The sequence below is a fragment of the Diabrotica undecimpunctata genome, chromosome 9, assembly GCF_040954645.1.
Source record: "Diabrotica undecimpunctata isolate CICGRU chromosome 9, icDiaUnde3, whole genome shotgun sequence".
In the NCBI taxonomy this organism is placed as follows: Eukaryota; Metazoa; Arthropoda; class Insecta; order Coleoptera; family Chrysomelidae; genus Diabrotica; species Diabrotica undecimpunctata.
In genome coordinates, this window is record NC_092811.1 from 77,673,779 (window position 1) to 77,698,241 (window position 24,463).

Here is a 24,463-nt window from a genome sequence, read left to right on the forward strand (position 1 = left end):
GAAATTTCTGTTATTGAATTTTAATAAATAGTACAAACGTACACGGCTAAATAAAGTTGTACAATATTTGAGTGGACTTTGTTTAAAAGGTGACTAAAAGTTATGGTACTAAGTCGAGAAACATGTTTTAATAATATTCGGCTGTTGTTGTTTGGTTGTTGTCTATACTGTGCTAATAATTTTGTGTCGTTCGTTAATGTTTACCAATTTGTCATTTATCATCTTTAATTCTTAAAATGAACCTTTGTAACAATATTTTTGGGTTCTTTCTAAACGACAGCTTTTTATAAAACACCTTAGGTTTATGTATCTTACAACGTAACCAATGATTTTATTTAGTTTACTTACAACCATTGGTACATAACCAAAGATTATAAGATTAATCGTCCACAAATCTCAGATTACTTGACAAGGTAGTATGACAGAAGTTTGACATAGATAAAACCATAATTAGCGTTTCGGAAACCCAAAATACTTCTGACAGGCTGTTAATCGTCGATTATTTGCTTGTTAGATTAGTTAATGTGTGTTATGTGATTGAAGTTTGATCGATGTTTCTGCAACTCAAAATGCATTTAATCGACTGTTAACAGTAGATTACCTAATTTTGATAATGATCAGCCTTTCGGAAACCGACTGTAAAACGCTAAGCCCTTTTCTTGTCCACCACTTTACTCAAAAACCATATTAGATAATTAAAATATTTTTTCGGAATATTATTAGTATTACGTATGAGATTGTCAAGATATACTTTTGGTACAAAAATTCACTTCCGGTTTTGAGATGACCGGAAGTTAAAATTTACTTTAAGTTTTAGATCCCACAATGTATATATGGAAATCAATAGAGAATTCAACGTAGAGTTCAAAAATGTAAGTTCACGAAAATTATCATTTATAGTTTTTGAGTTATTGATAAAAATATTTTTACTTCCGGTCATTGTATAGATTGTATATTTTTCTCGCAAAATAAAAATTTCATTTAAAAAACTCGATGTCGAGTTGGTCCGCTAGTGTATATTATAAGCCTTGTATTCATTGTTCCTCTGTACTGTTCCTGTACCTTAGACAACTCTCTTTCCTTGTCTAAGCATTGTACCATTTACTGACACCTGACACTGACATTGGTCATGGTCATTCAAGATTCAAGAATCAAAACAAATTGAATATCCATTTACAAATAATATATATTCATTAACTATGGGGAAAAAGAAAAGTGATTCCTCTTCCAATTTAGGAAAAAGTCTAATTAAAGACAGATTTGGTAGTACCAAAGGTAGAAAAATGGTCAGCAATAATTCAATGGTGAGACTTAACAATATTTAATATAACCTCAAATTACCCATGTGAATTTATTTTTTTTAGTTACATACTACTGAAATTCAAGACGGTTACGATTGGGGTCGTCTTAATTTACAATCTGTTACCGAAGAATCTTCATTTCAAGAATTTCTTTCTACTGCAGAATTAGCGGGCACAGATTTTCAAGCAGAAAAATTAAATATTACATATGTAAATCCTAGATCCCATGTAGGATTGTTGACCAAAGATGAGCTTAGTGCGGCGAAAATTGCTCAAAAGACACATAAAGATGCCGTTAAGATTCCAAGAAGGTAAATATTTGTAAATTAATTTTATAAAGTTTGTAATTCCAGAAATGTTTATTATCTTAACATAGTTTGATATGTCTCATATTTTAGTCAAACCAAAGAATATAGACGCTTATAGAAGCGCAGTTCAAATGGGCGATTTGGTTACGGTTTAAGAGGGTGGCTGCATAAACTCACAGCGTGGTGCCGTGGCCGTCGGCTTAAAACTATCATGAAAATTTCATAATGAAATATGTAGTTAGGGGGAAGTGGGAAAGGAGTGCGAACGGGTAACTTTGCATCTACGCCGAAACAAATTTCGATGTCATTGATTTGCAAACTTTTTTTTTGTTGTCTTTTTTTTGTTTTTTCACAATAAAATCTTTATTGTCAATTTAAATTTTTAATTTTAAAACTTAAAAATGTATGATGTTTACAATATTCAAAGTATTTATTTTTTTAATTGTATAACTTTGAATTAAAAATTGGTTTGTTCCAACACAACGAAAAACCGTCACATAACTTTTTATTATACTGTTTTTCTGCCCAGAAATTAACGAAACATTTTTAAAAAATTTCAATTTAAAAAAAAAGTATTCAATGAAACTTTTTACTAAATTATGAAATTTTCCATTTCGCCAAAACTTCCAAACTTCCATTTCATCCATAATTTTTCAATAACAACAAAAAGCATTCCTGATTTATTTTTGAAATAACAAAATAAACTTTAACAGTACATTTTAATGAATAGTACCTATATGTGAAAGTTTTTACGCTGTATGGGTACTATTTAATCTTGTTTTAAAATAACAACTAGTAGTATCTAAAACATAATTTTCACAATGAATGAATAATGGTGAAATTATTACAAAATAGTCTTAAACTGATTTATACTTAAGATTTGTACATATTTCAATTAAAACTTTGAATCATAATAATTTTTCTAAAAAGATTAAATTATTAAAAGGTAAAATAATATTATTTTCTTTAAAAAATTTTATAAAACGCAAAAATTTAATCCTATTCTACGACCACGCGGCATCTACATATAAAAATATCTAAAGTTGCATTTATTGCCCCACTCTTTCATATTTTAGAAGCAATGGTAGAGCCACAGCTGACATGACCGCTCCTTAGTGGTACCATGTGCAACACGTGCGTTCCACTTTTCCTTATCTATATCCCACTTTTTGCTCACTTTCAAAAATAACAGTGAATGATTCTTCTATAAGCGTCTATATTCTTTGGTCAAACGTTACACCAAAGAATATAGACGCATATGCGTGTATATTCTTTGGTTACACTACTACCACCTAATCAAGTGATTTATTCAAACTATATCGTAGAAATTAGTTCATTTTATTCACAGAAAAAATGTGTGGTCAGTAGGCAAAAGCAGACAAGTCCAAATTTGAGTTTTTTCAGTAAGTGAAAAAACCATTTTAATAAGTGCATAAGTAAATTTAGTTTTTATTAACTAGAATTATGTGTATAAGATACATTTAATATAATACAAAATGAAAAAAAAAACAAATGTTAAATATTTTTAATGTTGATTGACTTTCCAGTTAGATATGTCTTTCTTTATTATATTATATTTTAAAAAAATTATATTTTATAAGTTTTATACTGGAAATTAGAAGTCCACGGACTATTCTAAATCTAAGTATTCTCCATAAAAAATTTATTTTATATTTGGTAGTATTAACAGCCACTATATTTTACCATCCCCAAACCAGGACGTTAGGCACAAATATGCCTAATTCCTGTATTGGCTTCTTTTCAGATCACTATGGATCCTACAATATTTTATGGCTCTAAAACCTTCTAAAAATTGGAGCAAGCCTTGGAAGAAGCTAATAATAAGTGAAATGAACAACTGGAGAGTATTAATTTGTGTGTTCTGCCACCAAATTTGGATGAACTGACAGATAATGAAGAACATGATTGTGATATAGGAATTGTTTAAAAGATTGGAATTACATTCCAAATGAAATTCCCGAAACTATAGAAACCTCTTTTAAGTCTCATGGTAAACCCGAAAATGTAAGAACTTCTGATGAAGTTTCAGGTGGACAATTAAAGGAATATGCTAATTTTTTAAAACCCAAGTGGGTAAAAACCGATTTTCAATCTACTACTACAACAGTAAATATATCATTTGAAGAGGAGAAGAAGAAACATTAAAGAAGATTTGAGGAATTTATCACCAATACAAATTTTTGAAAAAGTACTTACTGAAGAAAATATTACATACATTTGTAATCAGTCAATTTAAATGAACAGCAAAAAAATAATCACTCTTTTACAATATCTCCACACGAAATGAACACTTTTTTGCAATATTATATCTAACTGGGTATAACAGATTACCACAAGAGAGGTCATTAGATGAGGACCTAGGAGTTTCCTGTGTTTAAAAGTAGTAATTAATCTTTTGAAATACCTGCCCGACCTATCTAGAAATGAAATTGTTTTCGATAATTATTTCACGACATATCAACTAATGAGATACCTGAAACAAAAAAACATAAAGGCTACAGGAACTGTAAGAGAAAACCATGTGCAAAAATGTCCAGTAATGGAGTATATAAGCTAATGAAGAAAATGGCAAGAGGTACATATGATTATAGATTCGACAAAGCTAATGAAATTTTGTGTGTGAAATGGTATGACAATAGTGTTTGTTCTATGAAACGGCGGTCCAGAGCATCAAAATCAAAAGAAAATGTAGTACAGCCAAATTGCATATCATTATATCATATAGCATAAAAGATAACAAGTGGTGGTGGGTTTTATTTACGTACTTTCATCAAATTTCTGCTGAAAATGTGATGGATCAGTTAGAATACCGTCATCATATAGTACGTAGTTATTTGAGAGATGGTGTAACTTCAAGGACACAAAGAAAAAAAATCTGGTTCCAGCATTGAAGTCACTGAAGGTTTTCATTTTCCGGGAAAACTGGAAAAACAGTTAAAGTGCTGTGTGGTGTCATATGAAGGAAAGGTGGACATGCAAAAAGTGTGAAAAAACAATATGTATTGAAAAAGGATGTTTTGAAAAATACCATACAAATACCTAACGTCCCCATTTAAGGACGCCCTTGTATTTCAAAATGTTTTTGAAAAAAAAATATTTTTTTTAGTATGTGTAATAAATGTAATCCAAACATCACAATTTTGTACCGTTTACCATTTTTTCCACACTAGTTTCTTTTTAGGCCTTAATGGGTTAACAAACAACAAAAGCATTAAATTTCAATTAATTTTATTTCTTCATCATCACTTACAAGATTGGGCTTCTTACTATAAGTTGTAGCATTCGTATGTAAGCTTTAATCAAAATAACGCAAGAAAGTAGGAATTAGAGGTAGTAGCAAGATAAGGACTCTTTTTATCCCTAGAAATAGGATTGCAACGTCTTTTAAATATCGAAGCCATCTTTTTCCCCTACCTGGTTTCATTTTTTAAGTCAGTTACTTTCATACTAAGAATAGCTAGTGATTTTATGTATGTGTTTAGCTTTGAATGTAGTTTTTGATGGAATAAACATACTAGACATGTCACACGATGTACCATTGATGAAAACATTAGAAAGAGATAAGAAAAGTGAAAACACAATGTAATCAATACACACATTACAAAATAAATGAAGCTATCATTTACCTAATGTACTTTTCTCATGACTCTACCATTTTTTTTTTCGCTAGTGAGCACTCCACTGGTAACTGTGCATTTTATGTGTCTTATATGGCATATATAATCAGTTAAGTCAAATGTTTTGCTTAGGTACAGGCTGATCTAAACTATGTAAAAGAACTTGCTTGGTTGAATTTATCTCTACACTGAACAAAATTGTGTGTGAGAAAGATCACTATTTGATATGAAGCCATTTTTTTATATATAATTATGTTTATTTACAATCTACATCATTACAGAGTATTAAGTAAATGTGTTACAGGTTTTACATGTGAAGGAGAGACATCCAATGATGTCTCACCTTAATCTACTTTGGTTTAGTTTTGAAGTAGGTCTTGGGGCCAAGTTCTATCTACTCTTCTTGTGGCTGGACCATTGTTGAATAATTCCCTTACTAGCTTATTTTTATGGTGAATGGTATGTTCATTTTGTGACTCCTTGGTTCAACAGATTTCTTCTCTGATGAAAGGAATCTTTAAGTCATAGTGAAGTGTTTAATTACTTACGTACCATGGTGCATCCACTATCGATCTTAGCCTTTTAGACTGGAATCTTCGGATAATACTCAGCGACATTGGCTTTGCACAGCCCCATAGGTGTAGTCCGTAGAACCAGATAGGTTTGAGTATGGTTTTGTATAGAAGAATTTGTTTTCGATGTTAAGTTTTGATTTACGTTCAAGAAGCCAATACATTTGCCGGAATTTTAAGTCGAGCTGCCTTCTTTTGGTCTGGATATTTTTCTTCCAAGTGAGACATTGGTCAAGATGGAGGCCAAGGTATCTAGCGTCTGTTACTGTTGGTATTCTTACATTTTCCATCCTTGTGGGCACATGTTGTGACAGTTGGTAAATGTTATTTGAGTTGATTTTGTTTTATTTACTTTTGTTCTCCATTTCGTATACCAATCACTGAATATGTTCAGATGGTGTTGCAGGTTTTGTGAGGCTTGTATGGGATCTTCATTTACAGCTAGTATTGCTACGTCGTCAGCAAAGGAATAGATTGTAGTATTATTAGTCTCTGGTATATCGGCTGTGTAGAGTGAGAAAAGCAGCGGCCCTAGAACACTACTCCGCGGGACTCCGGAGTTGATAGGACAGAGGTTGGATTGTTGGTCTTTGAATTTTACAGAGAAATATCTATTTGATATGTAGGATTTAAGTAGGAGGAAATAGTTACTGGATAGTGCTATTTTTACTTTGTAAAGCAGACAGATAAAATTTTTTTCTCAAAAATTGACTACCATTGAGGACCACACAAATTTCACCCTGTATTCGGTTTTTGAAAACTCTAATAAGAATTTTATAAATAAGACAAATTGGCAATTAAAAGGGCATACTAATTGTTTCCCACAGAGTTACTTCATTTTTAGTTAAAAAATTTAATTTGACTATGAATTAAAAGTTTAGCAAAGTGAACCATAAATTTTCTCACAAAATTAATTTTTTTTTAACGAACTTTTAATTTAATTAACATTTAACAAACAAACCAGAGTTGATTGAATAAATCAAACTGGAAAAAAATCAGGTACGTTTTTAAAAAGTACTTTGTTTTGTCCATAGAAAAAATTTCACCATGTATATGGTTTTCAAAAACTCTTGTAAGCATTTTGTAAATTAGACAAATTGGCAAATACAATGGCATATTTTTTTTCTCCGCATAATGACTTAATTTTTAATTAAAAAATTAAATTTGACTATGAATGAAAAAATTTACAAAGTGAACCATAGATGTAACATGTTTACATCGCAACTTTTCTCGCAAAATTAATTTTTTTTAAACAAACTTCTAATTCATCTATCTGATTCCAGAATTCCTAGAATCCAAAGTAGGATTTATGAACATTCCAATTCTGACTCAGTTTCAGCTCTAGGTCAACATCTCTAGGTCATACAGGCCAGAAAATTGATTTTGAAAACTCCAGAACCATAGTACTAATCCGCTTCTATAAACCAAGAATTATTGGAGAAGCCATAGAAATTGAAAAAAGGCCAAATTGTCTCAATAAAAGAGATAACGGCATACAGACCTTCGACTTGGAGACCTCTCATAAAGAAAATACCGTCCGCTCCACCCTTCAATCAAAATCCTACAGTCAGAAATGTTCGGGATAATCTATATGCTAACCCCCACGCCAACCTCTACCCAAACCACGTCATTATCGACGGTATAAATGACCTGTCCTCTATTCTCAGCACCAGTAATGCATTGGTTAGTGTTCAGTGTACTAGTGTCTGGGGGCTCAGGAGACTGAGACCTCGGAAGCCCTGAAGAAGACATCGAAGAGCATGTCGAAAGCTTGGCGCAATGATACTCGACATGGTTCAACCCTGAAGACTGTTCTTGAAACCTGTATCAAAAATTATGAGAAGAATGCAAATTTTAAAAAATATATAGGGTGTCTCATTTAAAAAATTGTATGTTTGCTATACCATGTAGTTATTAATCACCCTGTAGAATTTCACATATTTTCCAAGTATGGGGAATATCATTGCCTACATTTTTTCTAAATAAGTTTTTTGGATATTCCATACCATAATGGAATTATCAACAGATGTCGCACTATAAACTCACCCTGTATATATAGGAATATCCAAAGTTCTAATTAATCTAATATATACGAATATCCTAAAGTCCTAACGAATTATAATGAATTAATAGTTAATAAAATATCTACAATAAGCCAATTGACTGCAGTACAACTTAAACAGCTGACTTTCAGGGAAAAAATATATTTTATGTCATACGTAGTAGTGTACTTTATGCTCACGCCGGCATAAAGTGTACTCTATGGCCCGCACGGTTGTGACGATACAAACAAAAAGATAATAAGATTTCCGTAGCAGGGCAACATAACATGAACGATAGAATGTCTGGTAGTAAATATATTGTCAAAATGAAATCGAATTTTCGGATTTTTTAGAACATATTTATTTGTAGATGCAATAAAGAACTATTTAGTATGACATAAAAGTTTGTATGCACCGCGGGTATTAATAGATGTATATGCCCTCGGGCGACTTACAAACCCTCGGGTCAGAGGCCCTCAGGTTTGTAACATCGACGCCCTCTGGGCATAAACATCTATTTAATACCCTTGGTACATAAATAACTATTTTAGTTTGATATTATATTAGTATATTATTAAATCATGTAGAAATATTTGTTTACCCTACAGTTTTTTTCCACACATTTGTTTTTTAATTGATCTTGTAGTTTTGAAAAATAGTAAGAAAATTTGTGTTTTATATGAACATTACTTCTACTAGTATTTCTTATATTAATTGATGTTACAATAATATTGTGCTTTTCATTAAAACTAAGCTCATTATAAGTAAGCATTAATAAAAACGAATTGCCCAACATTTATAAATGCTGTATTTTACTTTTATTTTTTTAAGTCAGTAAGGTGAAACAAAAATTGCTTAAAAAAATGGTTTATACTTTAGGTAGCAGGGTAGAAGAGTTACAGTCTTTCAGTCCAAAATTCATAGTTCATTCTTAGTTAACTTTGCAATCACAATATTATGACAGATATTGATAAGAGCCTTATTATTACATCCATAGAAAATGTAGCACCAATAGGATGAGAAAATATCCTTGTTGAGGTCTTTATTATACTGCTCATCTTTTTTTATTGTTATACCAACTTCATCCACTTAATCTATTTAATGTTATATTTTAGACCACCTTGGAATAGTGAAACCAGTCCAGAGGAATTGCATAGCAATGAAAAAGAAGCATTCTTAGAATGGCGTAGATCACTTGCTATGTTACAAGAGGAACAAGGTATTGTACTAACTCCTTATGAGAAAAATTTGGAATTTTGGAGACAACTCTGGAGAGTTGTAGAAAGAAGTGATGTTATTGTTCAGATAGTAGATGCCAGAAATCCTTTATTATTTCGTTGTGAAGATCTTGAAAAGTATGTTAAAGAAGTTTCATCAGATAAGATGAATTTAATATTAATAAATAAATCTGACTTCTTAACAGAAACACAAAGGAAAATTTGGGCTGATTATTTTAATTCAATTAGAGTTCAAGCAATATTTTACTCGGCTCATTTATCGTTAAATGATGTGAATGAGAATGAAGAAGATGGTGAGTCAGAAAAAGAAATTGAAGAGAGTTCAGAAAACATTGAAACCGAGATTAATATCCTTAAAGAAAGTATAGAAAAAATGAAGACTGCTGTAGAAGAAAACGCTCAAACTCTAAACTGCATTATTAATAAAATTGAAACTATTGTGGGAAAATCTACTTTGGACAGGTATTTAGATAATTCAAGCCACTTATTTAATAGGACAGAACTTATTGAAATTTTGAAGACCATACATACAGGACCTAAGGTAATTATGTTTATCCTTTTCTTTGTCGAGTTTCAGAATTTGGCCTAGGTAGATATATTCCTGGACTGTTCTATCTCACTGCCATTTGTAGATATGCGTCTGTTTTTGTTTGTCATATTCATTTTAAGGCCGACTTATTGGCAGCTGTCTTCGAGTTCCTTCGTCATCGTTTATAATTCCTCGAATGCGCTCGCTTTAATCACGATGTCGTCAGCGAATCTGAGGTGGTTTAACTTGTTGTTATTAACTTTGATGCCATATGTTGACCAATTTGTAGTTTTGAAGACGTCTTCTAAGGCTAAATTAAAAGCTTTGGAGATATTATGTCGCCTTGTCTAACTCCTCTCTTAATGGGGGATAGAATTTGTGTTTTCGTCTAGTTGTACAGGCATAGTTGCGTTTTCATTTATATTATGTATTAATTTCCTATATCTCGAATCTATTTTACAATTAATAATAGCTTATTCTGTAGCCCACATCTTAATAGTATCAAATGCGTTTTCTTGGTCTATGAAGGTTAGTAGTCTCATTTGCCTTCTCTATAAGCGTTCTCATTGTCAGCAGATGGTCTGATGTAATATATCCTTTGCGAAAGCGTTGGTAATTTTCAATTTTGCAAGTCAACCGATTGTTAATAATTCTCATAAACAGTTTGTATACTTGAGTGAGCAACGATATGGGTCTTTAATTCTTTAGGTCACACTTGTCCCCTTTTTTGTATAAGAGTACTGCTAGACTCTCGTTCCAGTCTTTAGGAATTTTGCTATTATGGAGACATCTACTAAATAGCTCTGTTAGTATCGGGATTGTTACTGTCTTGCTTGTTTTTAAGAGCTAGGTAATTATACCGTCGTGTCTTGGAACTCTATTATTTTTTAGCTCTTTTAAAGCTCTTTATCCGGTAGTACGTCTGATCCCACGTTTTTTTTTGGTGTCTTTAATGTTGATGATTTTTTGGACACCCAGTGTTGGTCTTAGACATTTTAGGCCTCTGTTGTTTGTAATGACTTGCTCTATTTTTCGTTAAAATTAAGTTTTTGTTAAATTTTTTTATGTCGCGCTTTAGTTCTTTTTTAATTGTTTTATTAAGTTCTACGTATACTTGAGTGTGGCGTTTGTTTTTCTCTAGTAGTTGTCTTCCTTCCTGCATTAGTTGTTTAGTTCCGTTGCTTATTTTGTCTTCTTCAGTTCTTGTTTTCTTTGTGGCCTGTAGTCCAGCTTCGAGAAAGTTTTTATTTATATTTTTGTTAATGTGTGAATTCCTCTTCATGTGTTCTTACTTTAAAGGCATCTATTCGCGTTGTTTTTTTACATATCCTTTTTCTCTCTTCTTTTATGTTAATATTTATTTTTGCTCTAACTATACGATGGTCACTACCAATTATTATGTTGTTTATTGTTGTGACGTCTTCAAATTGTTATTTGAGAGAAAAAAGTCTTATTTCATTTTTGCTAGTTCCGTTAGGTGCGATCCATGTCCACTTTTTGTTAGGTTTATTTTTGTAAAAGGTATTTATAGCATACATGGTTTCTTCCAGGAATTCCATAAGCACCATTTCTCAAATATATATATATATATATATATATATATATATATATATATATATATATATATATATATATATATAACAAGCGAGTCTTCTACAGCTGGCGCCGCTTCTCGCATCCTAATTTCCAGCGTTTTCTGTCGAAGCAATCTTCAGTTGTTAAATCTCTGGCGGCCATTGCATCGTCGACATCGTCTCTCCAGGATCGTCTTGGTCTACCTCATTTTCTTCTAGTTGGCGGAGTCCATTCTTCTATTTTTTTTTGGCCATCTATTTTCAGGCATTCTCTGAAGGTGTCCATACCAGTTAAGTCTTTTGGCTTCGATTGTGTCTATTATGTCTAGATCGATTTCCATTTCTCTCCGAATATCTTCGTTTCTCACCCTATCATGTCTAGTGAGCTGGCAACATCGTCTCCAGTAGTTCATTTCCATGGCCTTAATTTTTGATTTGTTTCTTTGGTTTATTTCCCAGAGTTCGGCGCCTTACAGCCCAATACTTTCTATTATTGTTTTATAGATTCTTCTTTTATTTTCTTTTGTTATTTTTTTATTCCATAATAGTCCGTGTAGCTGTCTGGTGGCTGATCTTGCTTGGCCAATCCTGGAGTGTATTTCTTCGCTACTTTCTGCTTTTGATGTTATTTGGACTCCCAAGTATTTGAAATTGTCTGTTGGTTTTATAGTTCCCATTTCGATTTGTAGGCTTTCTGGTTTTTCTCCTACAACTAAGTACTCAGTTTTTTGTATATTAATTGTGAGGCCCCATTTGGTATACTCATCTTCCAGTTTTCTAAGCATGTAGCCTACATCACTCTCGTCTTCAGCTAGAATGGCTTGGTCGTCAGCGAAGTGTATCGTGTACAATCTATCGTATCCGATTGGGATGCCCATATTGCAGCACTTTTTTCTCCACACTGAGAGTGCCTCATTTAGATATATTTTGAAGAGTGTAGGTGCTATGCAGCAGCCTTGCTTTAGGCCCTTACTAATAGGAATTTCTCTAGTTAATCTATTTCCAGTTTTAATGTTTGCCGTCATATTTTTGTAGAGCTGTTGTACTGCTTGTATATTTTTTTTGCTTATTCCTTGTTTTTCCATTGCTACCCAAAGCATTGAAAGTGGTACACTATCGTATGCCTTTGTCAGATCTATAAAGACTATATGAGTTGAAAGGTTGTGGACTAATCTTTTCTCGATAACTTGCTTTAGAGAAAATATACTGTCCATACAGGATCTGCCTGCACGAAAGCCGTTCTGTTCTTCAACATCTGTCATCTCTTTTTCAATATTGTTTTTTATTATTTTTTCATACAGTCTTGACATCATTTTGGCTTTACAACCCTGTGTGGGTCCTAGCCTCCCCAAGAGTTTTTCTCCAGTCGTCCCTATCCATCGCCTTCCTCCGCCAAGCACGTATTTCCATATTTCTCATATCTTGGTCTATGTTATCTAGGAATCTTGTTCTGGGTCTTCCTCTTCTTCTTTGGCCAATAGGTCTATCAAGGAACGTTTTTCTAGCTGGGTCAGTTTGCTCCATCCGCATTACATGGCCTACCCACCTCAGACGTCCTATCTTTATGTGTTTTACGATATCTGGTTCCTGGTATATCCTATAGAGTTCGAAGTTGTATCGTCTTCTCCAGACACCATTTTCATTTACCGCTCCATAGATGCGCCTTAGTATTTTTCTTTCCAAACATCCTAACATGTTTTCATTGCTTTTTGTTAAAGTCCAGGTTTCTGAACCATATGTTAGGACTGGGCGTATTATTGTTTTGTAGAGTTTTACTTTCGTATTTCTTGATATAACTGTAGATTTAAAAAGGAGATTAAGCCCAAAGTAGCATCTATTAGCCGTGCAAATTCTGCGGTTTATCACTGCGGTAGTGTCATTTTCAGTATTGACGAGCGTTCCCAGGTATACAAATTCGTTAACTGCTTCGATGACGTCATTTTCTATAACAAGTGGCCGTAGTGTTTGTGGTTGCGTACCTATTTTCATGTATTTTGTTTTGTTGGTGTTTATTATTAAACCCATTTTTGTAGCCGCTTCCTTTAATGCTACGTACGCCTCTCGTGCTGCGTTTTCCGTTCTCCCAACAATATTGATATCATCAGCATATGCTAAGATTTGCACAGATTTGTTATATATTGAATCGGTAGTTGTGATTTGTGACGTACGTATTACTTTTTCCAGAGCTAGATTGAATAGTATACAGGAGAGTGGGTCTCCCTGACGTAGCCCGTTATTTGTTTTAAAAGGTTCAGAGAGTTCCCCCTGGATTCGTACTTTGCATTCAACTTTTTCAAGGATTAGTTTGGTTAAACTTACCAACTGATTTGGTACTCCTAGGTCTATCATTGCTCTAAACAATTCTCTTCTATTTACAGAGTCGTAGGCTGCCTTGTAGTCTATAAATATGTGGTGCGTGTCTACACCGTATTCCAGTGTTTTCTCTAGAATTTGTCTTAGGGTTGAAATCTGATGAATTGTTGATTTACCACCTCTGAAACCAGCCTGGTATTGTCCTATTATTCGCTCTGCATATGGTGCCATACGATGGCATAGTATATCGGAGAGTATTTTATACGCTGCATTTAGGAGCGTAATTCCTCGATAGTTAGAGCATTCAAAGATATCACCCTTTTTGTGTATGGTGCAAAGTATTCCAATATTCCAATCATTGGGAAGGAACTTCTGTATCCATATTTCTTTTATAAGCTGCTGTAGGGCTATTATGATATCGTGGCCACCTTCTTTATATAATTCCGCTGGGAGATTATCTATTCCGGGTGATTTGTTTCTGGCTAGTTTGTTTACAGCGTCTTTAACTTCCAGAATTGTTGGTGGATCCTCCTCCCTCTCGTCTGCTCCGCTTACCTCGCAACTTTCGTCTTCCGGGTTTTCTTCTTCCTCTATATTAAGTATCTGGTTAAAATATTCCGTCCATCGGTTTAGTACGTCTGTTCTTGTTGTTAAGAGATCGCCATTTAAACTTCTACATTGATTTGTGTTTGCCTTAAATTCTTTTCTGTTGATGTTAACTTTCTTATAGAATGTTCTGAATTCTTTCTCTCTGTTGAGGTTTTCTATATATTGAAGTTCCTTTTTTAAGTGGTTTCGTTTCTTCGTTCTGTGTATTTTCTTTTCTTCTCTTCTCTTTGTCTGGTAATTCTCTATACTTGTTCTAGTTCGGCGGGTAAGCATTTTTGCATAGGCTTAATTTTTTTTCTGTGTTGCGTCTTTGCATTCATCGTCAAACCAGTGATTTTTTCGGGTACAAGTTTCTGTTCCTATTTCATCTTGTGCTGCTGACTCAATATCTTCCCTTATCCTGTTCCAGAATGAGTCTATATCTCTCTGGTCTTCTTCGCCTAGACTTTGATTCCTTAACCTATTGGTAACATTTTCCCAGTACTGTTTTGCAACAGTTGCATCTCTCAGCTTCTGTACATTCCATTTCTTTCTATTTATTTCTTTTTCTTTGTTGGAGTTTGAAATTCTAGCCCTTAGTGTTGAGATCACTAAACAATGGTCTGAGTCTATGTTTGTGCCTCTATAACTTCTGCAGTTTATTATGTCCGTTCCGTGTCTTGAATCTATTAAGATGTGATCAATCTGACTAGTTGTTCTTAAATCAGGGGAGGTCCAGGTTACCTTGTGTATATTCTTGTGTTCAAAATAGGTGCTAGCGACGGTCATGTTCAGTGCTGCTGCTAAGTTTATCAGTCGTAATCCATTATCGCTACTGATGTTGTGTAGGCTATGCCTTTCTATAGTCGGCATAAAAACATGCTCTCGTCCTATTCTTGCATTCATGTCACCTAGCACTATTTTAATGTCATTTTTGGGGCATCTTCTGTAGGCTTGTTCTAGGTCTTCGAAAAACTGTTCTTTAATGTCTTCTAGTTTGTCGTCGGTCGGGGCAAGTGCATTAATTAAGCTGTAATTAAAGAATTTACCTTTTAAGCGTAAATAGCACATTCTTTCCATACAGTCTTGAGAGTGAATTTATGACACTTAGCCCCCTGTAGTTTGAACAATTCTTTCTATCTCCTTTTTTGTAGATGTTGTTAATATGTGCTTTTGTCCACTCCGGTGGTAAGTCGTGTCCATTATAGAATAAGGTGAAGACATACGCCAGTAATTCCCGTAATACTTGTGGGCTATGTTTTAATAATTCATTTGGTATACCTTGTGGTCCGCATGACTTCCGATTTTTTAGAGTTTGTATTGCATTCTCGACTTCCTGTACTGTTATTTCATCGTCTTCACTGAATTCCAGTTCATATGTTGTTGAACTGATGTTCGTGAATTGAGGTCTTGTTTCAGTCAAAAGTTGTGAGTAGTGTTCGATCCAAGATCTTTCTTCTATTAAATCTATTCTACTCGTTTCTTTTCTGTTTGTTCTCAGATTTATATATATATATATATATATATATATATATATATATATATATATATATATATATATATATATATATATATATATATATTTACATGTGTGTGTGTGTGTGTGTGTGTGTGTGTGTGTGTGTGTGTGTGTGTATGGTACAATTAAACCTAGAGCTATACTATTACAAGAATTAATATTAAACTTAACAGTCTTCTGGGTTGAATCGCGTCGATTATCATTGCGCCGAGCTTTCGACATGCTCTTTGATGTCTTCTTCAGGGCTTCGCAGGTCTGTCTCCCGAGCCCCCAGACACTACTATACTGATTACTAACCAATGCATTACTGGTACTGGCAACGGCAACAGAGAATGGTTCATTTATACCGTCGCTGATGACGTAGGGGTTGGCGCGAATATTTCTGAGAGTAGGATTTTGTTGGCGGGTGGAGCGGACGATATTTTCGTTATGCGAGGTCTCCATGATGTCGAAGATAACTGTATGCTGTTATCTCTTTTATTGAGACAATTTGGCCTTTTTTAAATTTCTATGGCTTTTCGGATAATTCTTGCCAACCTCCACACAAACAACGTCACCATCGACGGTGTAAATGAACAGTCCTCTATTCCCAGGTTAGTGATCAGTGTAGTATTGTCTGAGGGGCTCGGGAGACTGAGACCTGAGCCCCGAAGACATCGAAGAGAATTTAGAAAGCTCGGCGCAATGATAACCGACGTTCTTCAACTCGGAAGACTGTTGAGTTTAATATTAATTTCTGTAATAGTATTAACGGTAGCTCTAGGTTTAATTGTATTAACCGGGGAAACCTTTCGGAACATATATCAATCCACATTTTCTTTGTTTAATTTTCTCGGTTTAAATGATGAATATACAGATTCGGCAAATTTTCAACTACCGTATACGTTATTCAGTATGTGGAACAAAGATAACACTTAATTGTTTGAATAGAAGTGAGAGGCAGTCACCATCTCGATGGAGTAGGTATGACTTTTAAACAGTGTTGCTATTATTTCTGTTACATCTTTCCTTCTAAAATTTTAGTCCGATACATGAGTCTAAAATAATATTTAAATCCATTACAGTTCATTGTAGAATAAAAATTAATATTGTCCCAAAAAAATTCAAATAAAGTAGCCACGTAATTGTTATTTTCTAATCGATTTTATCAATTACTTTATTAGTTAACAAAGAACAGTGATTTAAGTAATTTATGTGTGGCAACAAAGCATTATTCCCCTGAAGTGTTTAAAATTTTAAGCAACGCCTTCTTTTACAGTGCGAAGCGGCATAAAAATACACGGATCAGTCGATGACCGACAGTAATTATCGGACATTGATGGGGTGCAGTTCTTTGCATAAAATTATGTCGTCGCCAACTTTCCGTCGGTAAATCTTTAAGAAAAACTCACTTATAGGTATTCGAGTTTTAAATGTAATTTTTGTAGATTTTTAGCTGTGGTAGCTAGGAAATAAAACAATAATTAACTGAACAAACATTAACTAAATATAAATATTATTTTTATAAGAAAAAAACCAATCAAAAAAATTATTCTAAATAATTAAAATTAAAGGTATTTTTAAAAAATCTCTAACCAATTAAATCAAACAAACCACCATTTTAAGCTAAACAAAATCCGAATCTATCAATTAAAGCAAGTCTCATTGCATTTAGCTGATTTGGTTGTACTCGACTACAAAGTTGAATTCGAATTCTTCAATCGTTCGAATTAATGCCGATATAATTTTGATTTTAGCATTCCTAAGAAATAAAATACCAAAGGTGCTAAATCTGCTGATCTAGGGGGCCATTTTATTGTTCCTCGTGTAGAAATTATTCGTCCAGGAAATGTTTGTTCCAAATAATTTGTAACTTCGATTGCATTATGTGCTGGGCAACCATCCTGTTGAAACCAAACATCATCGAAGTTGACCGCAAGGTTTCGAACTGCTGGAATAATCTGATTACGTAATAAATCTAGATACTTTCTAATCTAGGTCCATTCAGATTTCCCGTAATAAAAAATGGACCAATTATATTATCGTTATAAATGCCAGTCCACACATTTAATTTCTTTGGGAATTGTGTTTTCACAGCAACACTCAAATGTTTCTTTTCCCTATGCCAATAGCGGACGACAGATGGATTATGACGTTTATGGATTGTGAATGAAGATTCATCGGAAAACATTTTTTAAAAAGTTATTGTTTTTAAAAAGCAGCAATAAGTAACTGTATTATTTCTACAATAGAATGGTTCCCATAATACCATTTCACCATTTGAATCTTTTCTTTTTGAAAATACAGTAGAACCTCGATAGGTCAAACCTCAATAACTTAAAAACCTCTATAACTTCAAAAAATTATAAGTTCCCTTCCCATCGGAGCCCAAAACCTCTACAACTTAAAATACACAATCTCGATAACTTAAATAAATAATATCAATATTGGCCATCAGTAACTTAAAGAAATGTTTTCACAATCTCTATAACATAAAATTGTTTACCAATGACAGCTGAACAGCTTATTGTATCATAAGCTTTGGTCACTGTTCTAGAAACATCGATTTAGGTACATTTATATGCTGATAAATTAAAAGCTATAGAAGCAGTGAAAAATGGATTCAAAAGAAAAGAAGTTGCGGCTCTGTTTGGAATACACGAGAGTACATTATCAATCATCATAAAAAAAGAAACCGAACTATTGAAAAAACAAGAATCAGGAGACAAAAATTGCCGAACTCCCTAATTTGGAACAGTGTTTGTTTACGTGGTTAAAACAGTATCGAAACAAAAACATCAGTATCAGTGGACCCATACTGAAAGAAAAGGCTGTAGAGTTCGCTAATTCACTAAAAATCGATAATTTTAAAGCCAGCAATGTCTGGTTAGAGAATTTCAATAAACGAATGATTTAGCCTTAAAAAAATGTGCGGCGAAAGTACGAGCGTAAGCAAATCAGTCTGCCAAGAATGGAAATCTGACTTGCATAATTTAGTGAATAATTATGATCCCAATGATGTTTTTAATGCTGATGAAACTGGTCTGTTTTTTAAATGTCTTCCCGAAAAAACATTAACATTCAAAAATAAAAAATGTCATGGAGAAAAACACAGCAAGGAACGACTTACGATTCTGCTTTGTGCAAATTCTACGGGCACAGAAAAACTCAAACCTTTAATTATATAGGTAAGTCAAAAAAACCTCGGTGTTTTGCAGATTTAAAATCACTACCCATGGATTATGAAGCCAATAAAAAAGCATGGATGACAGCAGAACTTTTTAAAAAATGGCTGATTAATATAGATTGGTAAAGGGCAACTTGAAATAGAAAAATTGTTCTGTTCATCGACAACTGAACAGCACACGGGGACATACCACCATTAAAGGCAATCAAAGTACAATTTCTTCCACCAAACACAACATCACAACTTCAACCTTTGGATCAGGGTATCATTAAAAATTTTAAAACATACAGAAAAGAAGTTGTTAGAAGAATGATAGCTGATATGGAGCAAAATACGATTTCTTCTATCAATGTTCTTCAAGTAATGAGGATGGTAGACAAAACATGGCAAAACGTAACACTCCTCACAGTGAAAAACTGCTTTACAACCTGTGGTTTTTCTTCAGAACCTCAAGAAATCATTTTGAAGAGGAAGATAATAATGATCCTGAATAATGGAATAACAACATGTACTGTATTTAAAGTTATAAAGACGATAAATTTAATGACGACCCACAAACTTCATCTAAGAGCATATCAATCAACGAAGCAAGAGTGCTATAACGACTGTACGATCATTTATAGAGCAGTGTAGAAACATAAAAGATAACGTATTTTCTTCTCTATGTTATTGAAAATCAAATCAATTTAGAATCTATGAATTGTTTAAAACAAAAGAAAATCACAGACTTTTTTAGTAGACTATACCTTTAATTATTGCTTTAACTTTTTGTAACGAATATAATAAATGAATGTAGTGTATGTAGTAATGTAGTGTATAATAAATGCCTATATTTTAATGAACTTCTGACCTATATTAATCCATCACAACATAGAACCTTGATAACTTAAAACCTCTATAACTTAAAATATTTGGTTTTTCCCTTGGAATTTAACTTATCGAGGTTCTACTGTATACGCTTGGCATGTTAATTATTTGTTTTCAACCTTTTACCACGACAGCTAAAAATCAAAGAAATAGACCTTACCTTATTGACCTTAAACCTGCTGTACAGATAAGGACCGCCTATTCTTTTGAGGGGAAGTCGTAGAGAGGGCAAATGGTTTATACTATTTGTCTGTCTACTGAAGTGCGTTATTTATTTAGCTCACGCTGTTGTCGCATCTCAATTTCTCAATTCAGTATTCTTTGTTAATTAATGAAGTAATGATATAATCGTTTAAAAAATAATACTTACATGATTACTTCATGTAAGGTTTGTTGGGGCAATATTAATTTTCATTCTACAATGAACTGTAGTGGATTTAAACATTATGTTACACTCATGTATCCGACTAATGTTTTAGAAGGAGTTATGTTACAGAAATTTCGCAACACTGTTTAAAAATTAGAGTCGCTACTCCAAGTGCGTGGATTGTGTCTCACTCGTATTCAAACAAATAAGTGTTATCTTTGTTCCACATACTGAATAACGTATACGGTAGTTGAAAATTTGCCGAATCGGTATAATCATTATGGGTGATTTTAACGCCCGTGTTGCCAATGATATAGTTCCAGGAATAAAACAGCGATATAACGAAAATATCAGAAATGAAAACAGAGACGTTCTGACGGACCTCTGCAACATAAACGAGATACGAATTAATAATACATTTTTCCCTCGCAAAGAACAATACAAATACACTTTAAAAAACAGTAGAGGACAATCTCATTACTTTTCCTTCTGCTACCAAATAATTTAACATTATTTCCATTTTTTTCTATTCTTTGTTATTAGCACAATATCGTCTGCATATGCTCATATTTGTATATTTGTCCTTCTTCCGTTCTAAGTGTACCTTTGTTGAGTTTCGGACTATACATTCCAGGACAAGATTAAACATAGTTGCTGATAACGAGTCTCCTTGTCTAATCCTTTTATTTATAACAAATTTATCTGTGTCTCCTACTTGGGTTTGTTGATCTGTTGCATCTGTTGTTAATATCAATAATAGTGTATTGCATATTTTATAGGGAGATCCTTTCGAATTGTTTAACCCTGTTTCAGGTAACTAGTATCGATATACATTAGTTCAGGGGGACCGACGGCTTTACGTGCACTTCGAAGCACGTGGACGGCCCGTTATCATTTTTAGAAATGAAAATGCCTTTGTTGGTGCCGAGAATCGAACTTGTGCGCTCTGGCTTAGGTCAGGATGGCCTGTCTCTGGCCATCCCTGCATCTATTGTTGATTTGCCCTTAGTGGATCAGAATTACTATCCTAAGGATGTTCGTCGTCGCTTTGGTCAGCCTTCGTTGTATTAGTGTCAGATCTTTGTAATTATTACACATTTTTTGGTCTCCTTTTTTATGAATCGTGATAATTTTTCCTTGCACCATTCTTCCGGCATTTTTTTATCGTCGCTTATGCCTTTTACTAAACTATAGTTTTTTTCTTAATTCATCTCAACCATATTTTATAAGCTCCATATTGATGTAGTCGGTACCTGGGGCTTTACCCTTGCGTCTACTTTTTATAAATTCCTCAACTTCTTCTTTCGTTGGGTTTTTTATCTGATTTCCTATCGTCATGATCTCTTCTTCTAAGTTTTTATTTGGGTCTTGTTCTGTTAATAATTCTTTAAAATAATCAGTATAGATTTGTTTAAACTCTTCTATCTTTTTCTGATACTTTCAAACGATAATGTTAATAATAAACCAAAAGAGAAAATAGTAGAATAACAAAAGAATATTTAACAAACTTTTTAGTTGTACAATTTTTTATCATTGTTACTAGTGAACATTATATACATGTTTCTAGGTCACTGCCAATACCACTACAATCGGATTAGTAGGCTATCCAAACGTTGGAAAAAGTTCTACAATTAATTCTCTATTGAGCGAAAAAAAGGTATCAGTGTCCGCAACTCCAGGAAAAACGAAACATTTTCAGACACATTATTTAGGTAAACTTATTGTATTTAATTTAACTACCAACTGTTTATTATGTTTTTTAAAGTAAAAAGTAATGTATTTATTTTAACATTTACAACTTGACACAGATTTCTGGTTTAAATTTCTCTAAAAATTTATGAATACATTTTTTTTTAACAAATATACCCGCATCAACCACTAAGGGTTATTAGCGGGGGGACATGCACAAACAGTAAGATACATATTGTTACATAGAAAAAATATTTTTTACAATGTGGTATATAGTTTAGTCATTTTAATATAGCTTAATAAAGACTGTAAATTTGACGTTAGTATACTTTTTAAATTATCACCAAGGGCACACGCGATTCTTTCGTTCTGGTACACTGAACACTCAACAATTATATGTTTCACTGACAACTGAGTGTTGCACTTGGTACACATCGGAGCAGCCTCCTAGTTGAAGATATGCTTGTGTGTAAGGAAAGTATGTCCTATTCGGAGTCGGTTGATGATGACTTGGTCTTTTCTATTATTTGGTAAGATGAGTTTGGTTCCTACTTGACTTAGATATTCTTTGAGTTTGTTAGCAGTGTGATCCCAAGTAGTTTGCCACGCTCTGTACACGTGGGCTTTGATATTTACTTTGTGATCAGTCCAAGGCATTTGATTTATGATAGCAATACTTTGGTCGGTGATTGCATTGCTTGCCAGAGAGACCACTTCCTCATTACCACTTATTCCCATATGGAAAGGTACCCAGATAAAGGAAATATCTTTTTGTTGAGTCTGTAGATAAGATAACTCTTCTTTGATCTTGAGAAGTATGGCGTGAGTTGTATATAGCTGTTTTATTCCAAGTAATGCGCTCATTGAATCGGTGATGATAACAAATTTGCTTTCATTGATAGAACAACATTTTTTCACGGCCTGGTGAATTGCCGTAAGTTCTCCGGTATATACAGGGTGGTCCTTAAGTAATTGTACAAAAAGAAACACTAGATTCTACACTTTAAAATATTACGATTTAAGCCAAATTACTTTAATAAAATGTTGATATTAAGAAAGATACAGGGTGTTAAATTGCAAAATTTAAATTTTATTTTTCGCTATAACTTTCATGTTTGTAAACATTTATGTATAAAAATTTACAACTGGGTACTTTTAAATATGAGAAATTATAATTTGATGCACACTTTGATGTAACTGATAGAGGGCGCCACTTATGCCACATATGTGGTATAAATTTGCACTTAACTTTTTTGCTCTTTAAGTTACCTGCATTTGGGATAAAAAATATTAAAGATACATTATTTTAACAAAAAAAAAAAGGTATACTTGTTAATAACTTTAAAACTCAACCGTTTTCGAGATAATCACATTTTAAAAATCAGCTGCATAATTCTGATCTAAGGCAATTACTCCAGGCAACGAAGAAAAAATAGACAAACACATTAATACTTCTGAATTTTGGTATAAAATACCTTAAATTAAAGTTAATAGTTAACGAAATATTAAATAAAATAAATATATCAGCTGGATAATTAATAATAGGATTTGACAAAATAACAGAATAATAGGATTTTACATAAAACATTTTACGTTTTATGTTAAATTAAAGTCATAATCAAAACATTTTGTTTACAAACCAAATTAAGAAATAGTTAAACTAAATAACACAACTTTTTGTCAAAGTAAGTGTTCGATATGTCCACCATTTTCTTTAATTCATTTGTCAATATATTCCATAAAAGATCGTCTCATTAAATAGCATCATTACTTCTAAAGAAACTGATGCAGTATTTATTTCTTCCCATAGTTATTTGCGAATGTTTATGGGATTCTTATATACACGTTGTTTTATTGCGCCCCTTACACCAAAATCAAGCGGATTAAATTCGAGACTACGTGGTGGCTATAATGTATAATGGATAAATATATCGATGTCATTATTTATTTATATGATTACGTTACAGCTTACGAGTAACTATAATTACATCTCGAACAAATGGACTATTATGATTTACTAACGAACGTATATTATGCTGAACTAAATTGCCTGTGTGTTTACTATATTTATAACAATATCGGTTAATAGGACAACGATGATGTTTTTGTAAAAATGCTGAGTCTTTCAGGTTAGATTTGTAGCAAAAGTATTATGAAATAGGACACATATGTGTTATTCAGTACCTGTGCTCTAGTTTCTATTTGTCTCAATAAAAATGGTTAAACAATTTACCTAATGAACAATAAGTATTTTTTTCGGATTTTTTATGAATTAAATAATTATATTAATATCTCACCACATTGCCAAGGAGTATGACTACCACGACCAATCCAACGTTCAAAAAAGTTGTATTTAAGTATGTTTTAACTGCCTTCTCTCTAGAATGTGGTTGTGTACCATCTTGCATAAACCACATATTTTGGGTTTTTAGCATTTTACAATAGAGAAAAAGTAATACAACGCCATTATAGAAACTTAAGAAGCGGTAGCAAAGGGAAATTGTAAACATCATGACGGCCAACGTCTGAATACGGACACGGCACCTAAAGAAGAAGATGAAATATATTTTCTTCAATAAGACATTTAGCACATATAACAAAGCATTTTGTGATGTTACATTATCATCTTTGAGTTGTTTTAATAAGAATAAACTATGAATTATGCTTATCTACAGGTATTCAGCGCTTTACCGCACAAATATCAAACTAAGAATTATTGTGCAGCTGACTTATAACATGCATTTATCTCGAA

The 24,463-nt window shown here is 33.0% G+C and overlaps 1 protein-coding gene across 1 annotated transcript in view; it reads left to right on the forward strand.

The window, feature by feature from the left end:
* The first annotated feature begins 1,116 nt into the window (after nt 1-1,116).
* Nucleotides 1,117-24,463, forward strand: part of Ns3 (nucleostemin 3) — a 157,988-nt gene continuing 134,641 nt past the window's right edge. Inside the window, exons 1-4 of the mRNA XM_072543616.1 lie at nt 1,117-1,304; nt 1,365-1,612; nt 8,977-9,640; nt 21,590-21,734. Of these exons, the coding sequence (XP_072399717.1) occupies nt 1,200-1,304; nt 1,365-1,612; nt 8,977-9,640; nt 21,590-21,734 (1,162 nt within the window). The 5' untranslated portion in view covers nt 1,117-1,199. The remainder of the gene's footprint in view (nt 1,305-1,364; nt 1,613-8,976; nt 9,641-21,589; nt 21,735-24,463) is intronic.